Genomic DNA, 22,967 nt, shown 5'->3' on the forward strand with positions numbered 1-22,967 from the left:
ACTTGTTTTCATCTTACAAAAATGGATACCGCCGGCCGTCTTAAGAGAGACTTAATTCATTTCGAAATCAAAATCCATATTTAAAAGGGACCAGAACACAATCGAAAACAAGAAACACATGTACTAACGAATACAAACCTAAAACAAAACAAAAAATCGACTTTTCTTCATTGGTTAGAATGGATAATCCTTTATGACAAACTTATTATAAAACCGTCTTATATAAGTATTACCACGGGCTTACAAGTTACGACAATACTCGTTGACCATCAGCGTTTAGTCACACCCTTTGCCCATTTATGTAACATCGTTAGGTGTAGTACGGAAAATTATGAATTAGCTGACCTCATGACGAGGGATCACTATAAAAGCCTGCTTCACCAAACATGCTCTTTTTTTCCCTTTCTCCTTTTTCACCCTTTTTCTCCGGCCAACCTCCACCGTTCATCTCGCCGGAAATATCACTTACCTTCCGCCGCCTTATTACCCTGGTATGTTTTCCCTTTTATCACTTCTTATATTTTTTTTTACCGTCACCATAGATCTGATGTTACTACATCGTATCATTTTATTATTGTTCTTCAGATTTTAATTTTGTTTTCTAGTTAAAATTTGTCATTTATTATTATTGCGTTTGTTACACCATATTTATGATGGATCTGCTTTGTCCTATGTAAATAGTTTAACTTATGTGTTTATTACTAAGTACGTCTCAATCATTTGTCTACCTTTTTCTTTATTCTTTGTAAGGTTATACTAATCGGAGTTAAACAAATGATTGGGACAGGGATAACCTATTTATTTCAACTTAAAAAAGGCTTATGAATTGTTTATGATTACTTTGTATTGTTGTTTTGGATCATGTTACATAAATGGTGGTAGGTATGCTATGTCTTCTAGTGTATGTTATGTTATTGGTCAATCAATGAGTTGTTTGCGGTGGTAGAGCGAGGAGGGCTAGCACAATTAACGCTTCGATACGTGTTTTAGCTTCTATAAGCAATGGTAAATACTCCCCCCCGGTCCCAATCATTTGTTTCCCTTTGGTTTTGGCACAAAGATAAGGAAAGAGGAGAGGACCAATTATTTGATGACAAGTGGACCAAAACGAGTAGGGAGCATCAAATTGTTCATCAAAAACATTCCCAAAATAAAAATGGTAAACAATTGACTGGACAACCCAAAATGGAGTAGGTAAACAAATGACCGGAACGGAGGGAGTATCAACTTTTGCGTTTGAATTTCCCAACTTTTTTCCAAGTTACTCTGAGTCATTATAGTTCGCCCTTTGTATTTTAGCCCGGATGACCAACTTCTGGCTCTGCCATTTGGTGTGATGGATGGTTAGTTACTGTTACTGGTCGTGAGGTTGCAAATATTTGACTCTGGAACAATGGCAGATCTATGATAGTTGTGGTCATTATTATTGTAACAGACATTTCTGTACAAAATATAGGAGTATATAGTTAGTTAAATAAGTAAACTTAATGTTTGATAATAACAATGAATTAGTCAAGTTGTATCGGGAATTCAGGATAAGATAAGGTTGTATACTTCTAGGATTCACTGACCCCCTAATATTGTCAGATTGAGAATCATAATGATATGTGACATTTTCTTGTTGAGTAAGGGTATGTACAAGAAAAATTATCATTTTATATTCCAATATGTGTGCATGATGCATGTGTTTGTTTTGGATTATATAATTGTAGGGCTTAGACAAGAGTATCTTTGAGATCCTTGTGTTTCCATGCTGGAGTGCTTATCTTTTTCAATTTTGTTCATTATTTTGACTTGGTCACATTTTGTTTACTTGATTATAAATTTGTAGATCCACTGTGCTATTGAGAGTGGTTAGGTTTGAGCAAGAGTTTGAGAAAAAAAATGGAAGGAGTTGGGCTTAGAAAGGTGAGCTCTCATGCCTCGATTTCTGAGATGGATGATTTCGACCTCTCAAAGCTTCTCGATAAGCCTAGGCTGAATATTGAGAGGCAGAGGTCATTTGACGAGAGATCGTTGAGCGAGTTATCCATTGGTTTGACTAAAGGGAGTGTGGACAACTTCGAAAATATGTATTCTCCTGGTGCAAGGTCAGGATTCAATACCCCTGCTTCGTCTGCTAGGAATTCTTTCGAACCCCATCCTATAGTTGCTGAAGCTTGGGAAGCGCTTCGAAGATCTATGGTGAATTTCAGAGGACAGCCTGTTGGCACAATTGCTGCTTATGATCATGCCTCAGAAGAAGTTCTCAATTATGACCAGGTAACTTTTATTTTCGAGTTTCCATGAATAAACTTCATAGTTGAAATGCTTCTTGTTTCTATATGTTGGTAAAATGGTAAATATAGTGTGTGACCCACATCTTTCGACAGCTACATTTCTATCCGCATATTATTGTGGTCGTTAAATGTGTGTAAATACACTAGAAAGTTTTTCATGGAAGAATGAAGCAGTTCTTTTGACTATTTATAGTGAGTTGTTGACTGTGCTTGAAAGCCATAAATATGTTACTCGTATTTGATATTTAGTAATGCAAGACACTCGTGCCACTTTACAAATATGCTTTACTTTTCAGGTTTTTGTACGGGATTTTGTACCTAGTGCGCTAGCATTCCTTATGAATGGTGAGCCCGATATAGTCAAGAACTTCCTGCTAAAGACTTTGCAGCTTCAGGCCTGGGAAAAGAGAGTTGACCGATTCAAGCTTGGGGAAGGAGTTATGCCAGCCAGTTTCAAAGTGCTCCATGATCCTGTCCGGAAAACTGATACTATTGTTGCAGACTTTGGTGAGAGTGCCATAGGAAGAGTTGCGCCAGTTGACTCTGGCTTCTGGTGGATTATTCTGCTTCGTGCGTATACAAAGTCAACAGGGGATATGTCACTATCGGAATCACCAGAATGTCAGAGAGGGATAAAGCTTATTCTGGATTTGTGTTTGTCAGAGGGGTTTGATACGTTTCCCACCCTACTTTGTGCAGATGGTTGCTCAATGATTGATCGGAGAATGGTAAAGTACCTTCCTGCGGTTTCTATCATGATGGACCTCCATCGTTTTCTTACTGTTTGTGAAAATGCTTTCTTTGATGCTTTTTGAGTTCCTTAGAGCTCTGTTAAGCAAAAAAAATATTTTTGACATGATAGTCCCGTATGGAACTCAAGAAAAGATACTGAAGCGAGGTTGACTGGAATTTAGAAATTCCATTACTGTTATTTTTTGTTATGGTTGTTCTGAAACAGCCATCTGCCTCTACGTGTTTTCGAACATGACTTACGTGTTTTCGAACATGACTGTTACAGTGTCACTGCCACCTGCTACACAATATAAGTATTTGTGTTGTTGCCCCCAGCCAGAGTTTACAGGACAAAGTGCCAAATATTACCCACGTTTACAAAAGTGATTGAACTATTATCGTGTGATAGATGTTTTTACTCAAACTTTTCCATCTGGCAATAATTGACCATTTTGTTGCTCATCTATAAGACTCTGTTTGCTCGTTTATACTTGCAATGATCATCATAGTTGTTTAGGTCTGCTACTGTATTTGCTCCTAATAAAGATATTCAGTTTAGCAGTTGGGATAAATGTGCAGGGCGTTTATGGCTATCCAATTGAGATTCAAGCGCTTTTCTTTATGTCATTGAGATGTGCTTTAGCCTTGCTTAAACATGATGCGGAAGGGAAAGAGTGTATTGAAAGAATAGGGAAGCGTTTACATGCATTAAGTTTCCACATGAGAAGCTATTTTTGGCTTGATTTCCGTCAACTTAATGACATATACCGCTACAAAACAGAGGAATATTCTCATACAGCAGTGAATAAGTTTAATGTCATTCCTGATTCAATTCCAGAGTGGGTTTTTGACTTCATGCCTACTCGTGGTGGTTACTTTATCGGTAACGTCAGCCCAGCTAGGATGGATTTCCGATGGTTTGCCTTAGGCAATTGTATTGCCATCCTATGTTCTCTTGCAACTCCTGAGCAATCTACGGCTATTATGGATCTCATCGAAGAACGGTGGGAAGAGTTAGTTGGAGAAATGCCTTTGAAAATTTGCTACCCTGCTATAGAAAGTCATGAATGGCGGATTGTCACTGGATGTGATCCTAAAAATACCAGATGGAGCTACCACAATGGTGGATCCTGGCCAGGTTTCCCCCTTTTCATGCACTTTAATAACTTTGTGTTCAAATTGATGCCATGATAGCGACTCGTCTTTTGAGCACCTAATTATTCACCTTCTATGTGTTGGTCCCCTTTGTGAAAAAAGTTGGCCAACTAGAGCCGCCCTGATTGGCAATAAAAATCGCCTATAAGTTTAACAGTAAGTGAGGATACTGTCATTTGATTTAAAATTTTGCTGGGAACATTGAATTTCAGATTCACTATGCATTCCTTGTCAAGTCTAAGAAACAATGGACCAAAACATAGACCCCCTTGGAGGCGTTGCCGATTAATTTAGTTTTCTTCATTTCAAGGAGGATATGTTTTGTTCAATAACGCATACTCTTTTAATGACCCTTACCCTAATGAATTAACTGTTGTGTTAAAATAAAAGGTAATTGGTCAATGTTTTGATATGTTGTTCAAGTTTCCTGTTAACTTTTTTCATCATCTGGGATCCATTGTCCATTTTTACTTACTTTTTCATTGCTTACAGTTCTCTTATGGCTGGTTACTGCTGCCTGCATCAAAACTGGCCGGCCACAGATCGCAAGACGGGCCATTGATCTAGCTGAGCAACGACTGTTGAAAGACAGCTGGCCAGAATACTATGACGGTAAGCTTGGTAGATATATTGGGAAACAAGCTCGGAAATTCCAGACATGGTCCATTGCTGGATATCTAGTGGCGAAAATGATGTTAGAGGATCCATCACACTTGACTATGATCTCCCATGAGGAAGACAAGTTGATAAAACCAGTACTTAAGAGATCGTCATCTTGGACATGCTGACCGTTATCAATTGATTACCCACAAATATCTACCAAATTGTCCTAGAGGTTCCAAGATTGTTGCATGTAATTTAGGCAATGTTTATTCTTTGACATATTCTTGTCATTCTTGCCTTTTTGGGCTGATTGCTGTGGCCTATGTCTACTTGTGTACAATAGTGTCTTTCAATTAGCTTCTTGTTTTTTCTATAGTTTGTTCTTTCAATGTTTGTGTCGAAAGATATTTCTCCCAATTAAATCGAAATGGTTTCATTTCCCATTTTGCAAGTGGTTACGAGGACCATTCCACTCACATTCAGCTAGAGCTAGACCTGTCATGACTGTCAAATTCCGATTCAGCTTGATTTTTTTAAAACTGATTTAGCTTGATTTTTTAAAGTTAATGAAAGGATAATAAAAAAGTTCTACATACCGAAATGCGAAAGTTGGTAGAGTAAATGAGAACATTTTTTGAACCCTTATTTTGATTGTAAACCCACCCGAACAGTATTGACAAGATCAGTACTTCGACCCAAAGATCAAACGAATTGACCTGACCAGTCCGACCCATTAGGTCCATCTATAGTACAACCTCACGAGAAGACTTGAGAAGTCGCCGGTAACTGCAAGCTTTAGTATCGCAGTCCTAATACTGCTATAATATGAGAGTGTGATGCTAGATGCTAGATGCTACAAAACGATCTGCCAAAAACAAGGTTACATTTGATCGATCCATCAATAATTCAACAAGCATACAATAATTAAGCAATTGTAACAAAATTCTTATTCTGGAAGCATCTTCCGACGTTTTAGACAAGAAAAAACTTCAATGGGAGAGATACCGAAACTGTCACATAGTTATAATGATCTTTCCACACAACGCACATAATCGAAAGTCTATATAGCTTGTCACCATTTCAAGAAGGGGCCATAAGGAACTCAACCAGATGCCGTCTTCTTTTGCTGGAAAACGACTGCGTAGATGGGTACGCCAACACCGATACTAAAGGCAGTTAAGACAGCAAGAGACATTGTCGTCTTCTGGTACTTCATCCTGTCTAAGTTGTACATGTGCTTTGCATGAAGATAGAATGGCTCATCATGACCGTGTCCACCCATTTTCATTCCGCTCGAGTGGAATTCCCTGCTTGCTGCACATTCCACGTTTTAAATTTATATTATGAAACTTCATTAAACACCTCCTTTTGCATGAGAATTAAGAAGCATATTAAGATATGGATGAAAATGCAAGTTGAGTAAAAATATAGGGTTAGAAAACATAATCACAGATCACGCACAAAAAGGAAAGATTCACAATGAGAATTTTATTTATGAACAAAAAAATATATCAGATAATATCCAACTTCTTTTAACTGAAATGCACACAGTGGAAATGTGGCATAACTTATAACAGTTACAAGCGTAGTACGAAATCCAGGTTTTAGTTATAGGTCGTCGCCGCCTAAGCACGCTAAATGCTGCCAATATCACCTCAAGATCCAGCCATGAGATCTTCACAAAATGGTCTTCTTTTAGTGGCTGCCTTGATATAAATAACATATTACCATGCTTAGAAGTAGAAGTATGCGTTACACTAAAATGCTCATTAGTTAAGCAAAAGACATAAGAATTGCAGATAACAAGGGAATGAATAAAATACAGTAGATATTAGCGGATTGTAAGAGCGACTACAAAGATTAAATAAATAAATAAATAAAAGTAGTGCCTGGCACATGAGCCTTATTTTACACCAGTGAAGCAATCTCTTGATGCAAAGCTAATTAAAATCGTTAATCTTGGACAACCAAGGGGTCTATCATCTGTGTGTCTAAGGAGTAAGGACTATGAACAATTATCTCTGAACTGCATGAATTTAAGGGTGCTTACCAAAATAATAAACTAAAGCGAAGATCACAGTATTAACTACAAGCTTGCAATAGAATTACATAATTCGAAGTCATCAACTGACTAAATTCCCGATCTTCAGATTGCAGGCAATGGTTATAAAAAAGATCCCAAATTCCCTAAGCAATGCTGATCATGAACTTTAAAGTCAGCTCAACAACAATAACAAGAAGTCAACAACACAAACACCAACATTAATTCAACGCAATGGTTCCCGTAAAAGATGACATAAGGAGGTAGAATGTAAGCATTGTTACCCTTGTGTTAACTTAAAGTCGGCTCTATGAAAAGGAAACAGGGTGATAACTATTCAATACAATCATCAATCATCAATCATCAATCATCAATCATCAATCATCAATAGTAATAATTCTCACTAGAAGTATCACCTTCAAAGACCGACTTATCTAACATCTCCTACTAACCGATATCTCAATAGGAGCAACTCACCTTTAACAAATGCACATAAGAAATCAACACGAAAGGAATCGATAGAGACCAATACACTCGCATAATGTTGAGCATAATCATTGCTTAAAATTTCTATCACTAGGATCGGTCAACTAATGTCCATTTCTCTTCCTACGGTTGGATGACTCAATACCTCACCATGTTCCATCCCAAACCTCCCTCGAGTCCCTCCTCTTCCTCATCTGCAACATAGAATACAACTCTTCCAACAACATCATCAAACAAACACCAGCATAAACTTTAGCACCCTTTTAAATGTAAAAAAAATGAACAACGCAACCTCGCCAAAATATTAATTTCATCAATCCAACAACCTAACAAACCTATTATCCGATTAAATACAATAAAAAAAATTCCTCCTACACTACTAGGAGAACAATATTTCCCAATGCCTCAAAAGACTTCTACAAATGACGGGGCCAGGTGGTTGGATTGGGCATTCAACACAATATTACATTATTACCCATATGCCAGCAACACAAACAGACTGGTTTTGGATGACCCAAAATGAAATTTCGATTCTTTGGCTTCATCGAAAATGGAATCAAAACTCTTCCTAGACTATGAAAGAAAAATTTCAACTAATTATTTGGATTCGATATTAGAAGCGAAGGGGAGGGGAAATCAGCATATAAATAACTTGTTTCAAATCTTCCCTATCTTTGAAGAATTTCTATCGAGTTCCTCTTTGTTCTAACAATAAAATCTAACCTAACTTGCTAACCAACCATTGAATTCGTCAGAATCCTTTTACTTCCTCTCCAAATTACTCCATCCAAACACGTTCTAAAACAAATTGACATATGATGCATATTACAATATACAACTCCCGCAACTCAGAACCATAAATCCAACAATCATCGCTAAAATGCAAAATCAAGCAATCTTAATCGAATCAGAAGAGTAAATTCAATCATTTCAAAATTGGAACACTTGAATCAATCAATAAATTAATACAATTTGAGAGGTAACAGCATTTACAAAGGCGATGATGAAAACCCAAAAATCAGATCTATAAAAATATAAGAAATTGGCAAAAATCAATAAAAATGTGGAATTGAAAAGGAAGGATATATTAGTAAGAAAATGATTGAATACCTGGCTTAGATAAGATGGGCTTAGAAGAATTCATCAACTTGGAGGCACAAGAACGCAATCCATTGCTCATCGCCATTTAGTTTGTTACTGGTTTTTGGTGAGAGAAAGAGGAAGGGATTTATCGCAATTCGCAACTAGAGAGAGAGAACGATGAAAAAGGGGAAATTAGCGTTGGGTCCTTTATGGGTCGTGTTTTTTATTTCTAAAATCGGACTCCACTGACCTGGCCCAAACGAAGTGACTAAAAACTGTGTAAGGGGTAATTTTGAAATTTTAAACAAATTTATTCGTTTTAGGTTGATTAGTTTAATATTGTTATACTTAATAATTCGTTGTTTTGATTTTAGAAAAAATCGATTCGTTTTATGTTGATTAGTTTAACGTTCAAATGTCTAGGATGAGAGGGATAACTTAGGAACTTAATTAAATTTGTCAACATTTCGAAGTAACGTGTCGACTACAAATAGCGGTTAGGAATTTATATGACCTACTCATTTGAGATAGTACATTCGAGCCATTGTAGAAATTATCATGGTCATGTCATGATTTTATGTTGTGGTATAGTTATAACTTATGAGTTATTAGATCTGGTAAATGGAACAATTGAGTCGGGTATCGGTCGGTAAGGTCATTTCAGGTTTCAGGTATGTTTCGATATGTCAGTCGGTCATTTTCGAGTCAAGCCGTCCGGGTCATTTTCGGGTAGATGATTAAGGGAGAAAAAATGATATTATAATTGTAAATTTATTATAATTAATATTTTGTATTAATCAGTGGAACAGGAAAAGTTTAGTATAATCCATGTGTAAATATAATATAATGAAAGCCCAATAACAAATATGATATATTAAAAGCCCAATTACAGATATGATATAATAAAAATCCAATTATAGCCAAATTCATTTAGGCGGGAAAAATTTGGAAAATTCTTATTCTTTTAGTATAAGGGGGATTATATAAAGTGTTATTTTAAATTAATCATTTCAAGTCGTTTTGGTTCAACGAGTTATGTTTTGTTGGGTCATTTTTGGGGTGGGTGGTTTCAGGTCGGGTCATTTTGGGGCGGGGCAATTTCAGGTAGACCTGGCAAATAAATCAGGTCGTGTTGTGTTCATGTTTGTGTTCGTGTTCGTGTCAGCTTTAAACGCGTCACCATTACCCCAACCCTAACCCGACCCAATTACATAAACGGGTCATTTGTCTCAACCCTAACCCAACCCATTTAATTTTTCTAGAACTCAACCTGACCTGTTTAACATATTTATCTTTTAGCAGGTCATGTTTAACCCGTTTATCTTTTAGCGGGTCATTTTTAACCAACTTAACCCGTTTAAACCAATAAACTAATAAAATAAACTAAAGCTTTATAAGCCTATTATCCCAAAAATGAGGAATGAAAATACTTATTTTTAAGTTGTTTTTCAACCCAAATATATCATGACACTTTTAAATAAGTGGGTCATTCGTGTCGGGTTCGTGTAAAAAGAGCTCAACCCTAATTCAACCCATTTAAGTTTCGTGTCGTGTCCGTGTCAACCCAATTACTTAAATGGGACACAGCATCTTGACCCTAACCCGCTAACTTCGTGTCGGGTTCGTGTCGTATTTTCGGGCCGTGTCAATAATTGTCACCTATAATTCTAGGTCAACAATGTCGAGTCATATTCGGTCAGAGTCGGGTCAATTTGGATTCCAGGTCACATTTGAGGGTTTGCTTGGGGACAATTTCGGGTTTTGACTCAGCCTTTTTAGGCCGGGGTAATCGAATCAATTTAGTTTTGTCAGGTCTATGAGTTATGTCGTTTGCTGGCTCAAAACAAATTTGATTAATCAACCTAATAGAACATCAATCAAATCACTCAATTTGAAATAACCCGAGTTAAAATGGTTTTTACAAGTAAAAATCGATGACAATAAACTCACAAAAGTAGGCTAAACAATGCAAATCTCCTATATACTAAGAGAATAAAATTTCTCATAACTTTTTCCTCCAAAAATAATCTCCTTAAATAAGAAAACAAGATTACATTTTATTAAGTTATTATTTTTCTTATTAATATATAATTCTTTAATCTTTTAATCACTATAATCTTCCATAAACTCTAAATTACATTTGTCTAATTAAAATAAAATAAAATTGGTATAAATCTAAAAATTATAAATTACTAACAAAAAATTCATCAAAATTATTTGAGAAGAGTTATAAATTGAAATCATTAGTTTTGTGGTAGAAAAAAAAATCATTAAATACACATTTTATGATGGGGATGTAGCAAATTACCCCCATAACTTATGTACTATGTGCAAATCAACTCCCTAAGTTTCACTTGTAGCAAATTAGCTTCATAAGTTTTCAAAAATGTGCAATTAAGCACCAAACAAGTTTTCTACCATTTTTTTTAGGGATATTTAACGGGAATAATCCAACCTATGCGTACCCTTCTCATATTAATCCATGCTTAAGTTTAACTGAGAAAAAACCAACCTAGCGCATCATTTAACTTCTATTGAACTTATGGAAGGGATACCTAGCGTACCGGTTCCCTTGACTTCTTAAACACATATCATCCGTCTCCCTCACTTAAACAAAAAATATCCCAAATTAAGAACACAAATTCTTAATGAAATCCCTAAATTCTTTCTCTGTATTCTACTCCTAAATTAAAACAAAATTCCCTTAAGTGGCTAAGTTCATTCCATCATTGATTGATGATCATAAGCACTGAAGTTTCATATGGCGCATGTAAGTTTCGCTATTTATTTCGATTTTCAATCCTATTCATTCAATTTGTATGCGATTTCCATTCCTAACTCTCACTTTTTTGACATTCTTGACTCTTATGTTTGTCTTTCAAACTAAACCACGTTTTTCATTTCAAGGTGGCATTAATTTGTCTTTTTGAGTGTGTATAGCATTAGGGCGATGATGAATTCCACTAATGTTTACTATATTTTTGAACAAGTTTCTTTCTTGTGTTAAATCAAGTAAAATCAAGTTATTCGTATAAGGAGTGGGGTGTATTTGGTCAAGTTTATTTACTAGTATTTTGTAACAAGGATAAATGATCTGAATTGTTGATAAATTGAACGACTTTGAATGAACTGGTATTATTATTCAGCCAACTGTTAAATCCAATGTTTAATTTAATAATTTGAAATTTTAATAGGTTAATTCTTTGGATTCGGTTACTTTGAAGTTGTTGTATGGTTTGAACAACTTGAGTTTAGTGAAGAACTTTGTGTCTTCATTAATTAACAGCTACAAAAAAATAGGGAACAAATAATATGAAATAGAAAATCAAGGAAAAATGGAGGAAAAAGAAGAAGATGAAGAACAATGGAGGAAAAAGGAGAAGATGAAGAAAAATGGAGGAAAAGGAAAAAGTTGAAGAAAAAGAACAAGATAGGGGCAGCTAATACGTTTCAAGAAGATTAAAAACAAAAAAATGGGACCATATCAAGTGACCTAATAGGATACCTGTTACAACAGGTCAAAAATTGTCCAAGTTCAATAGAAGTTAAATGATGCGCTAGGTCGGTTTTTTCTCAGTTAAACTTAAGCATGGATTAATATGAGAAGGGTACGCATAGGTTGGATTATTCTCGTTAAATATCCCTTTTTTTTAACTACAGCCTATTATTTTCTATTATAAAAAACATTTAAAATATATGTAATAAAAGTTGAATACAATATTTACATATTTAATGTAATACCCGCCGTTTTAAGTGCTCGTTGATCAACCCTTTGACCGTTGTGACCCTTGTGGAAGATGGGATAAAGGAGATGTGCATAGTCATAGAACGGACTTGAAACTCGTCCAAGTAGTTGTTACTCGATCGAGTAAGTGTAACTCGATCGAGTAGGTGCTTACTCGACCGAGTATCAGCGTGTCAGCGCGATGGTTTATATTTCGCGGAGGTCGTGACTTATAACATTTCATTTATTTCTCCGTCACCTCTTAAACCTAATACTCTCTCTAACCTTTCATCTCTCACTACCTTATCACCTGCCGCCCTACCATGAACCTATCCGGGGAAGTAGACAGTCTATGCTTGAGGTCGTCGATTCGGGGTTGTCATCGTCATCGGCATCGGTTGTTCTTTAAGGTGAGTTTGCGATTGATTATCTTTTCTTCAGTAGCTCTGAGTAGTTTAGTGATAGGATACCATTGTTGTTTTAGGATACAATAAGGAGTCTTGCGTGATGTGACGATGGATGCGTTCTATAGCTTTACAAAGGTAGGGTTTTCCCTACTCATGAGTTGATTGTGTAATTGTTTATGTGTATTGCGGTTGTTATTGCTTGTTTACCATTGTTGTTGATATTGTGGCGATTGGTTAGAAGAGATGGTGATGGTTGCGTTGAGATTTTTTTGTGAGCCATGTCGAGAGATGGTCTCATTCCCATGTTCGCCTCTTGTGTCTCTCGTCACAAGGGGATGTGCACATTAATGATCTGGGTTCGCTCGTTGCAATGAGCGGGAATTTGGTGGGCAAGGCTGCGGTCCCCTACTGGCGGTGTGGGTTATCTCTTGCGATGGGTAACCAGTGATTGGGGGTTGTTGGAGGTCGTGGTTGACTGATTGCTTTACTATAGTTGTTTCCGCTACGTACACTGTTTGGTATGCAGTTGACTGGCCCCATTTTATGTTTTCAAAACTGTGGTGATCCATTCGGGGATGGTGAACAGTGATTTAGCAGGTTGGATGTTGATGTTGCTTACGGGATACGGATGGGATCGAGTCGCCACGCTGACGTTTTGCTAGTAGTCTCACCAGTAATGTCGGAGGATTTCCTTTTGACATGTTGTATTATTGTAATAATACATTTTTATATACGTTCTGTAGTGTTGTCTTTTGATATACTTACCTCGGGCAACCAAGATGGTAACGCCTTTAGTTATTGGAGAAGGTCTTGATAAGGCTCAAATGTAAGTGGGGGTGTTACATTTAACGAAAAATGTGAACCAAATTTAATATAGAGAAAAATTTAGTCACATATCTTTTCATTGTAACTTCACTAAAAATTCTCATATTATGAAAAAAATTTCACCAAAATGAATAAAAAAAATATTTGAACATGCATTATAAATTTTTAATAGTTAGGAATTTTAGAATTAATATTTGATTAATAATTTTGATTTTCAATAACAGTAAAATATTTAATTTAGTATATTCATTCTTAAAAATAAGATATGTGGTTAATTGCACACTAGGTTTGTGACCCCGTGAAATTTACGGGTTTATCTGTTTTAGTTTTGATATTTTTATCGTATTGTTAATATTTGTTCGAGCAATTAGTTGTTGATCCATTTAAAATTATACGGTCTTGAAATACATAGAAATTAGTTAGTTAATATCTTATTTCTTTGACAACTTTGGTTTATTTTTTTAAATCGAATCCTGCAAGTAACAATGTGGTAGCTACTAATTTTGAGAAACTTGACAACGTAGCAATGACAAAGACGACTTATTATATATACATGTGTTTTACTCCGCAATATAATAAAGTGAGTTTTTTAAATATTAAAAGTTGAAACCATCCGTATATAATAAATTTCGTATGGAAAAATCTTCAATGACGCCTTATTAGGTTGTAAACTCAATACCTCATTACAGTCATCTTGAAATTATTTCCAGACCTCTCCATCAACCTTCCCATGGAATATTTTTGAAGTCTTATCACCACGTGCATGCTTCAAATATTATTTACATCCGAAAAACATTTATTATATCGATAGAAAAATATTAGATACGATTCAACGATAGGGTTGGTATCTACTCCATGTATTACGAATTAAATTTTCATTTCAATTGCTCAATAATCTAAAAAACTATATTTCCGAATTCAAAAAGGTTCATAAATTTTTTTAAGTTCCTTATTACTATTTCAAGAATTTGATCCATCTCTTGTTATACTTATGTCCACGATCCTATATAAAAATAAAAATAGTACTAAAGACTATAAAGTAATCTATTCGGGGTTTGAAAAAAAAAACACATAAACTTAAAAATATACGGATTAGAATTTAGAAACCATACTATTTAATATTTATCTGAAGGTTCACTTTCGCTTCCTTTTAGTACGCTTCCTTTTAGTACATGCCTTGATAATAGTTCATATGAAATGAAAAAGAAAAATATATGTTAGAGATGATTATACTCATGAATACAAAAATACAAATTCAAATAGGTTGATCGGGAAAGCATAATAGTAAAATTACACAACAATATACGCTTAATAATAAATTTAAAGAAATATTATAAGATCTTCATTTTGAGATCAACGATCATCTTATAATGGTTAAAAAAGCATAAACCACTTAAAAAAGTAAAGTAAATTTTATAGAAAAATAATCAAAAGGTGGGAGTTGGAGAAAACTTAAATTGGAAGAGGAAATGACATAATTAAAATGACTAACTATTGTCATGATGGTTCAAAAAGTAAATTGTGAAATTTTAAAGATTTTTCATTCAATTATTTGTACTTATTTATTTATCATTAATTATGAGAGTAGGTTTTTTTTAAGGAAATTATGAGATTAAGTTTTATGTATTATTCCTGTTTTGACAAAAAAAAAACACATAAATTTAAAAACATACGAAATAGAATTTAGAAATCATACTATTTAATGTTTACCCGAAGGTTCAATTTCGCTTCCTTTTATTACATGCCTTGATAATAGTTCATATAAAATGAAAAAGGAAAATATACGTTAGAGATGATTATACTCGTGAATACAAAAATACAAATTCAAATAGGTTGATCGGGAAAGTATAATAGTAAAATTGCACCACAATATACGTTTAATAACAAATTATAAGAAGTATTATAAGACTTCTATTTTGAGATCAACAATCATCCATTACTTATCAGTTTCTACCTTACGTTTTCTTACCTTTAATTTTACCTCAGTTTCGTGTCTTTTGTATTTCTTCCCTCTTCAGATTACCCACGTGATGGTTTGCCTTATCTGCATTCACATACGTTTCATGGTACTTTAAAGTTATATAAAAAAACACATTGACCAAAAGATAAAACATCAACCCGGCAAAAACTTGACAAACGAATCAGAACATTGTCACATGTAAGTCACTTAAATTAAACCAACTGGAAAACATGAATTCAAATAAAACAAACGATTCATAAAACCAACAACATAACAAATTAAAATATACTTTATGATGGGACACAACAACAACAACAACAACAACAACAACAACAACAACAACAACAACAACAACAACAACAACAACAACAATAATACTCGACAATAATACTCAATATACTCAATATAATCAAATAAATAAATTAAACCATAAAATACAATCCACAACTTAGAAACTCATGACAAATGGGCATATTTTAAATAAATAAAGTGAATAAAAACTATTATAGGTATTGTAGGTTTTATAGTCATTACACAACCATAAATTCCTATATTTTAATTTAATTTTTAATTTATTTTGTGGTATTATTAAATTAGATAATTGATTGTCGAGAACCTCAAGAGATGAATTAAATAGGACAAAATGTTAATGAAGATTATGGGTGTTAAGTAATATAAGGAGTTTTAATAAAATTATTAACATATTTTTTATATTACAAAAATTAATTAAATAAGAAAAACTTTTAATTAATTTGGTGTATGTTAAGTATTATGAAGAGTTTTAATCAATTTATTACCATGTTTAATTAAAAAGAAATTAAATAGTAAAATGTTAATAATGGTGGGTATTCAGTAATATAAAGTGGTTTAATTATTTTATTAACATGTTTTATTACAAAAATTTTAAACACAATGAATTAAATAGGAAAATGTTAATAATGGTGAGCGTTTAGTAATATGAAGAGGTTTAATTAATTTCTTAACATGTTTTATTACAAAAAATTCAATTAAAAATTCAATTTTAATTAAAAATTATGAAATTTATTAACATGTTTTATTACAAAAATTTCAATTAAAATATCAATATTAATTATAAATCATGAAATTTGATGTAAATTTGTAAGGGTTATATAAATTTTGGAAGACAATATATTTAATATACAAAATTAATTTAAGAATAATAATAATATCCTTTAATATTATAGATATAATTAAGTGAATTAAATTAATTTATAGATAAATAATTTGAATTAATGTCATGTAATAATAAATTGATAATCCATGTCACATTAATTCGCCATGTCACATTAAAAATATGCAACATCACGTTTAAATATGCCACGTCACATTAAATTTTAATCTAGGTGGCTTTTTTGATCCTACGTGGCTTTGTCTAGGTGGCATTTATTTGTCATTTTAGGTAGCCTTTTAATTATATTTTATAGATAATTTGTCTAATCCATATATATTTCGTTCTATCGTTCTATTCCTAGGGCACATGTTAGAAAAACCCTTATTTCTATATGTGTGGACGTATAAAAATTAAAATTAATATGTCAAATACAAATATATGCCAAAAATGGAAATAGATATTTATTGATCGATACACCCGAAAAAGAAAATAGATAACTATTGACCATAACGGTGAGAGTATTTTGAAATGATTTAAAAAATTGTGTAAATTAAAATCTCATCCCTTAGTATTATAAAGAATGAGACCAATGTCACTTTGAGAGAGGAAGTGGTGGTCACTTAAGGCAATATCCTTAGTTTAATTATTACCATAATAAATTTATAAAGAGGACAATTAATTTGGAATAAATTTTAGAGAAGATAGAACAATAAAAGTAAAATAGGGGGAGTATCACTCTTGTGTTACATATTATATTTACAACCATGTCGTATATTTATAAGTGTGAATAATCTACACGTTTATAATTGGGTCTTGTATCATGCTTACACCTGTGTCGTATATCATGTTAATAACTTCGTAAAGAAACGAATTATACCATGTGCGAAGTTTTAAAAATGTTTTTAATAAAATAATTGTTGCAAATAGAGATAGAAAAAGGAGGAATAAACTTATTAAGATTATGAAATGGTAGTTGGTACTCGATTTGTTTTGGTCTTTTTTTTTTATTTCATTTTGGAGGGTCTTAGTCAATTGTTTGTCTTTCTATTTTAGATTTATCTTTGATGGTCAATTGAATCCTCCTCACTTAATTTAGTCTACTTGTAATCTAATAATTGACCCTTTTTTTTCCTTGTTTACTTATCATCTACATTCCTTGTTTTTCTGCCAAAACAAAAGGCAAACAAATCAATTGTTTATCTTTCTATTTTAGATTTGCCTTTAATGGGCAATTGAATTCTCTCCACTTAATTTAGTGTACTTGTCATCTAATAATGACCCCTCTTCTTTCTTTGTCTTTCTCCAAAACAAAAGGCAAACAAATTGACCAAAATAGAGAGAGTATATTCTCTTTTATTACCCTACTTCTATTTTGAAATGATTTTAGGAAAAAAATTCATAATAATTTTATTATTATAATCGAATTACCAACACTACAACATTACATGCACATTCAAAAGTTATAATCTAATACGTTGGATATTCAAATACTTACTCTAATCGAAATATGAGACATGAATATAGTTAACGATAAACATTTCCGTTTATTTAGAGAGATTTTGTGGAGAATGATATTCAATATTCATTTTTGTTATATACGGAGTATCATCTTTCCCTTCAATACATTATGCGATGGAATTTGGAAGATACAACTTCAAAATACACAAAACATAGAGTAATATGTACATAGCTATATCATATATACACCTAATATACTCCATATAAGGATTAAAGATGGCAAAATATGAAGAATGCAAAAATAGTAGGAAGCATAATGAGTATGTTTGAAATTGATGAGAGAAAAAAAAAATTATAAGGATATGAGAGACTAAAAATTACGTCCAATTAGTGACAAAATAGTAAAAAGCTTCCTTTTTAATGCCGTAAATTTAACTTGTTGCTTATATTTCTGTTATGAAATTTTTGGTATTTAGGGCAATTAATTATCAGGCCAATATTCTTATCAATAATGACACTCGAGATTCTTGCCATTAATGATTAGATTTATTACTTTAGACAGAACTAGTATTGGTGCCCGGCTTCGCCCGGGCTACCTCTACTTACCATTAATTTTTCTTCATTAAATAAAATTACTTAAGCATAACCCATAAATTTATCATTTATATATTTTTCTATAACATATCCTAAAATTACTATGAAATAAATTTTGAGACAAATTTACTACTCTCGCTATTAATATTTTATTCTTATTAATGAAATAATAGTAATAACATTTCACTACTTGCCGGTCATCATTGTTACTTTCACTACTCCCGCAGTAAATGTTAAATAATTAACATCTCTATACATCTAATAAACTATAAAGTTTAGTAAAATTGAAATAGATTTTAAATTTAATATATAATTTTATGATGATTTATAATTAATACCATAAATGTGCATGTTTATACTAATTAATTATTTTATTTTAAGTAAATTGACCATCTTCTAGTCTTCTATAAATATTTAGGAAAATTACCAACATCTTCTTTCTTTTAGTATACTTGAAATTGACCATCTTAATTAATTATTTTATTTTAAGGAAATTGACCATCTTAATTAATTATTTTATTTTAAGAAATTAACCATGTTTTAGTATCTTACAAATGTTTAGGACAATTACCAAGTTTCAATATAATATAATTTTAACCCAAACTATATAATATTTGCATTGAGATCCCTTAATCAGGTCCATCACACGATGCTAGTGATTTAAAACTATATAGTATAATTAATTTGTATAACTTTCTTTAATTACATTGAAGTCCCTTGGTTTCTGGAATTAATATATAGTATTGATTTATGTAGTATTTTAAAGGCAATCAAATTAATTGTTATATAGTGCATAATTTATGTACTATTTTAAAGGCAGTCAAATTAATGTGTGATGATAATATTTTAATAATAAATCCTTTCATATGGCTATGACACGTGCCATCAACGGGATAATCGGTGTCACCTTTAATATAATATATGATGATGATATTTTTTTCGAATTTTATGATACTTTTGGTATGTTAATGTTAATTATAAACATTATGATATTATTCGAATTTTATTGGTATGATATTTTTAGACTTTATTTTTCAGTATATATACATTATGAACATAGAAAATACGCCGAATAAATGCTAAATTATAAAACTAATTTTCTTATTTGCCATTTTTGCGGTATATTCCATCACAGCTTAAGGAAAGACCATATTGATAGGCTATATTTGTTATGCTAAATTATACTCCGAATATTGTTCTTGTTAGGTTAATACTGTACCCAAATTCTTTCCTAAATTTTACCCCAAATCAAATTAAAATTAGCAACTTCTACCGAAAATATCTCCTAAAAAATTGCACAAATATCTCCTAAAAAAATTATACCGAAAATATTTTAAAAAATGATACTGAAAATATCTACTAAAATTTTTTTAAGTTGATTTGTTGAAATATTCTACCGAAAATAACTCCTAAAATTGCGCACAAATAAACTTCAAAATTAGCAACTTTTTTTTTTTTATATGTTTACGTGATTGCACATCTTATATTTTATTTTATTTTATTTTATTTTAAATAGAGAATGACACATGGCGTTTAAAGGAGTTGTGACATGATGAGGCTGTCGCAACCTATCAAAAATAAACCAACTGGTTTCTAACTAATATAACTAGGGAAGTCGGGATCGTATCCACAGGGTGGCTATTTGCAAATCTAAATGTCAATTCAGTCTGCATCGAGTCACCAAATTGGGGGTTTTGAATTGGGTTCTAAACTAAAGCAATAAAATAAAAGGACTGGAAAGAGATATTAAATTAAGAAAAGTATAAAGGAAATGCGCTAGGACATCGGTTCACCATGGATTATTACGGGTCAAAGATAGGGTTAAAGGTCAGTCTCAATACCGGTCTATAGGGCAGTAAAAAGGTCCTCTCGGTCCGCTATTTGCCCTAGAATACTTCTAGCAGGCTCTCGCAACTTACTAGGGCACTCTAAAATGTGTGACAGGTCTAACCCTTTCCAGGCTTTCGATCTTAGGTCGGGGTTTATCAATTTAATTAATTAATTATGTCGACTTAACCAATTAATCACAATTAAATGTCACAATTAACAACATAGACCAATTATATCGACTATCTAATTAATACCGTCTCAATCCATGGCTCCCCTAAATCCTAGCAAAAAGGGATTTAACTACTCATAATGAAATTTGCAATAATAATTGAATAAAACGATAAAGGAAAAGAATTCATAATGAAATTAATTGAGAAATAATATAACATAAATTAAAACTAATAATAATAGCGAGAGAAATAGATGAGATTAACAAGGAAGAGCAAAAGGGAAAAGAGGAATTAAAATTACCAATATGAATCCGAGTATAAGCAATGGAGAAAAAGGGAAAATAATTCTAGATCTAAAAGTTTACAGAGGAAAAGTGTCGTCATCCCAGTGTCTGCTTGCATAAAGTAAAGTGTAAAAGTGTAACCTAATTAAAAGATTACAAGAGCTTTTATACTAGGTCCATTATAAAAGAAATAAAATGAGCAAAACACGTATGTCCGTCTAATTACTCGATCGACCTAGGTGTAGTGTCAATCGACAGTATGTATAGAAGTCTATCAACAGAGCAGAGATGTCTATCGACAGAGCTGAAAGTTCTGCAAAACGGTCTCCTGTGTCGATTGATAATGTCTATCAACATATGGGCCCGTGTCTAATGGTCATGTCTAACGACATATTACACTCTGTCTATCGACATTGAGAGGCTAGTCTATCGACAATAGCAGCACGTCAATAGACAACATGTATAAAACTCCATTCCTCGCTCTCCTAAGCTCGTCTAAACTCTTCCAAGCTTCTATATTGTTCCTTTACCGAACGGATTTGGCTTCTAAATGCACAAACGAGTCTCAAACCTGCAAGAGACATGAAATACACCCAAAGTAGCAAATACGGGAGGAAATAGAATGAAATAATCATACAAGTAAATAGAAATGTGTGCCAAACATGTGAATAAACGCATATAAAAGGCACACATCAAACCTCCCCAAGCCACACCCTTGATTGTACCCAAGCAAGCAATAAACAAGATAGAAAACGGGACTAATGGAGCGGCATACAACTCAGAGCTAGCTATACAAAAGACTCGATAAACCAATTTAATGCAAATGTGACACCCTTGCTAAGAAAAAAAATTCCAAAGCGATTAAGCACATAAATTTCAAGTGCAAACGAGTTGAACTAATGACCGAAAACTACCAAACCGTCGACCTTGCAAGACCATTTATGTCGAACTCTCACGGGTCGCTCATCTCTCATTAAAGTACAAGGTGAGTATACATTTTGTAAGAGGGAAAGGAAAATAGTCACTCACCTAACTACGACCTACAAAAGCATGCATGCAATGTAACATGATAGATATCTCTAGTAACCGTACACATACACTCCAACCAAACGAGGTCCAAAACACATGCCGAGAACTTATATATGAATGTGAGGTGAGGTAAGTGGGTAAGAAGGGGCAAAATGATTTGGATATGTGGAGGTAAAAGCCAAGCTAGCACCGAACATAACCAAAAGTAAGGATATTCCACTTCTAATCCAACATCAAAAATTAAGCATAATGCCAAGTGTGGCATAAACTCACTCACAATATCAACAATACTCCTCAAATAATGAATATAATCAACATAGGAGTAGAAAGAATGTCACTCTTTTTTTTCTTTTTCAACTTCATTTTTTATTTTTTTTTTATTTTTCTTTGTCATTTTTTTTTCACAACTGTTTTTTTTTTTTGTTCTCTTTCTTCGCCTTCCTTCCAACACAAAAGCATTCTTCGTAAAATGACCACAACAAGGCTTCCAAAACTTACCAACAAGACTAGCTTGACAAGGGTAGGCATTATAGGAATGTAGTTGAATAAGTTGGTCAAAACAAGGCAAATTTGGCTAATGTGAGGCTAATAGGGGTAAAGCATAAAGGAAGGGTCGCCTCTCCACATGTGTCGCCGCCACAAACCCGAGTGTATGTAGGTAATAAGAGACAAATTTCATGCTTATGCAAATTGATGTTACATGCCATGTAAGGAGTACTACTCACATCCTAAATGAAACCGGTCATGAGTGTCACCGATTTAATAAGCTCTAAACTTTAGAATTTGTAAGTAGTTTGCCAACATATAAGTCAAGTCTATTCGTTTGGTAGAAATTATCAAAAACTCGTAGATTATGCAAATGAATTTCTGAAAATAGGGTGTCAAAAATTGCAAGGCTTAAACGAGTTAGCAAGAGTATAAAAGCAACGTCATCATTGTTATAAAGCCACTCCGGCTCAACCTAAGACACTATCTAAATGCAAAGTAAATGCAAACATGTTTTTGTATTTTTTTGAAATTTTTCAATTTTTTTGTGTTTTTGAAACAAATGCATGCAGAAATGCAAGAAATATGCATATGGATGCAACACAGACATATGTATACCCTCCCCAAATCAAATCACACAATGCCTTCATTGTGTTCAACAAACAACAATAGCATCAACATATAGGGGA

The 22,967-nt window shown here is 33.0% G+C and overlaps 2 protein-coding genes across 2 annotated transcripts; one reads left to right on the forward strand and one right to left on the reverse strand.

Moving 5' to 3' along the window:
* The first annotated feature begins 332 nt into the window (after nt 1-332).
* LOC141596941 (putative alkaline/neutral invertase D) lies at nt 333-5,212 on the forward strand. Its single transcript, XM_074417225.1, has 5 exons — nt 333-491; nt 1,832-2,262; nt 2,576-3,007; nt 3,591-4,149; nt 4,659-5,212. Exons 2-5 carry the CDS (start codon nt 1,885-1,887, stop codon nt 4,952-4,954), a joined length of 1,665 nt encoding a protein of 554 aa, XP_074273326.1. The 5' UTR covers nt 333-491; nt 1,832-1,884; the 3' UTR covers nt 4,955-5,212.
* Nucleotides 5,213-5,635: 423 nt separating this feature from the next.
* Nucleotides 5,636-8,577, reverse strand: LOC141596942 (uncharacterized). Its single transcript, XM_074417226.1, has 2 exons — nt 8,407-8,577; nt 5,636-6,083 (listed from the first exon to the last, which is right to left on the reverse strand). The coding sequence occupies exons 1-2, from the start codon at nt 8,480-8,482 to the stop codon at nt 5,872-5,874; spliced, it is 288 nt and encodes a 95-aa protein (XP_074273327.1). The 5' UTR covers nt 8,483-8,577; the 3' UTR covers nt 5,636-5,871.
* Between the last annotated feature and the right edge of the window lie 14,390 nt (nt 8,578-22,967).

Source organism: Silene latifolia, chromosome 8 (assembly GCF_048544455.1).
Source record: "Silene latifolia isolate original U9 population chromosome 8, ASM4854445v1, whole genome shotgun sequence".
Lineage (NCBI taxonomy): Eukaryota > Viridiplantae > Streptophyta > Magnoliopsida > Caryophyllales > Caryophyllaceae > Silene > Silene latifolia.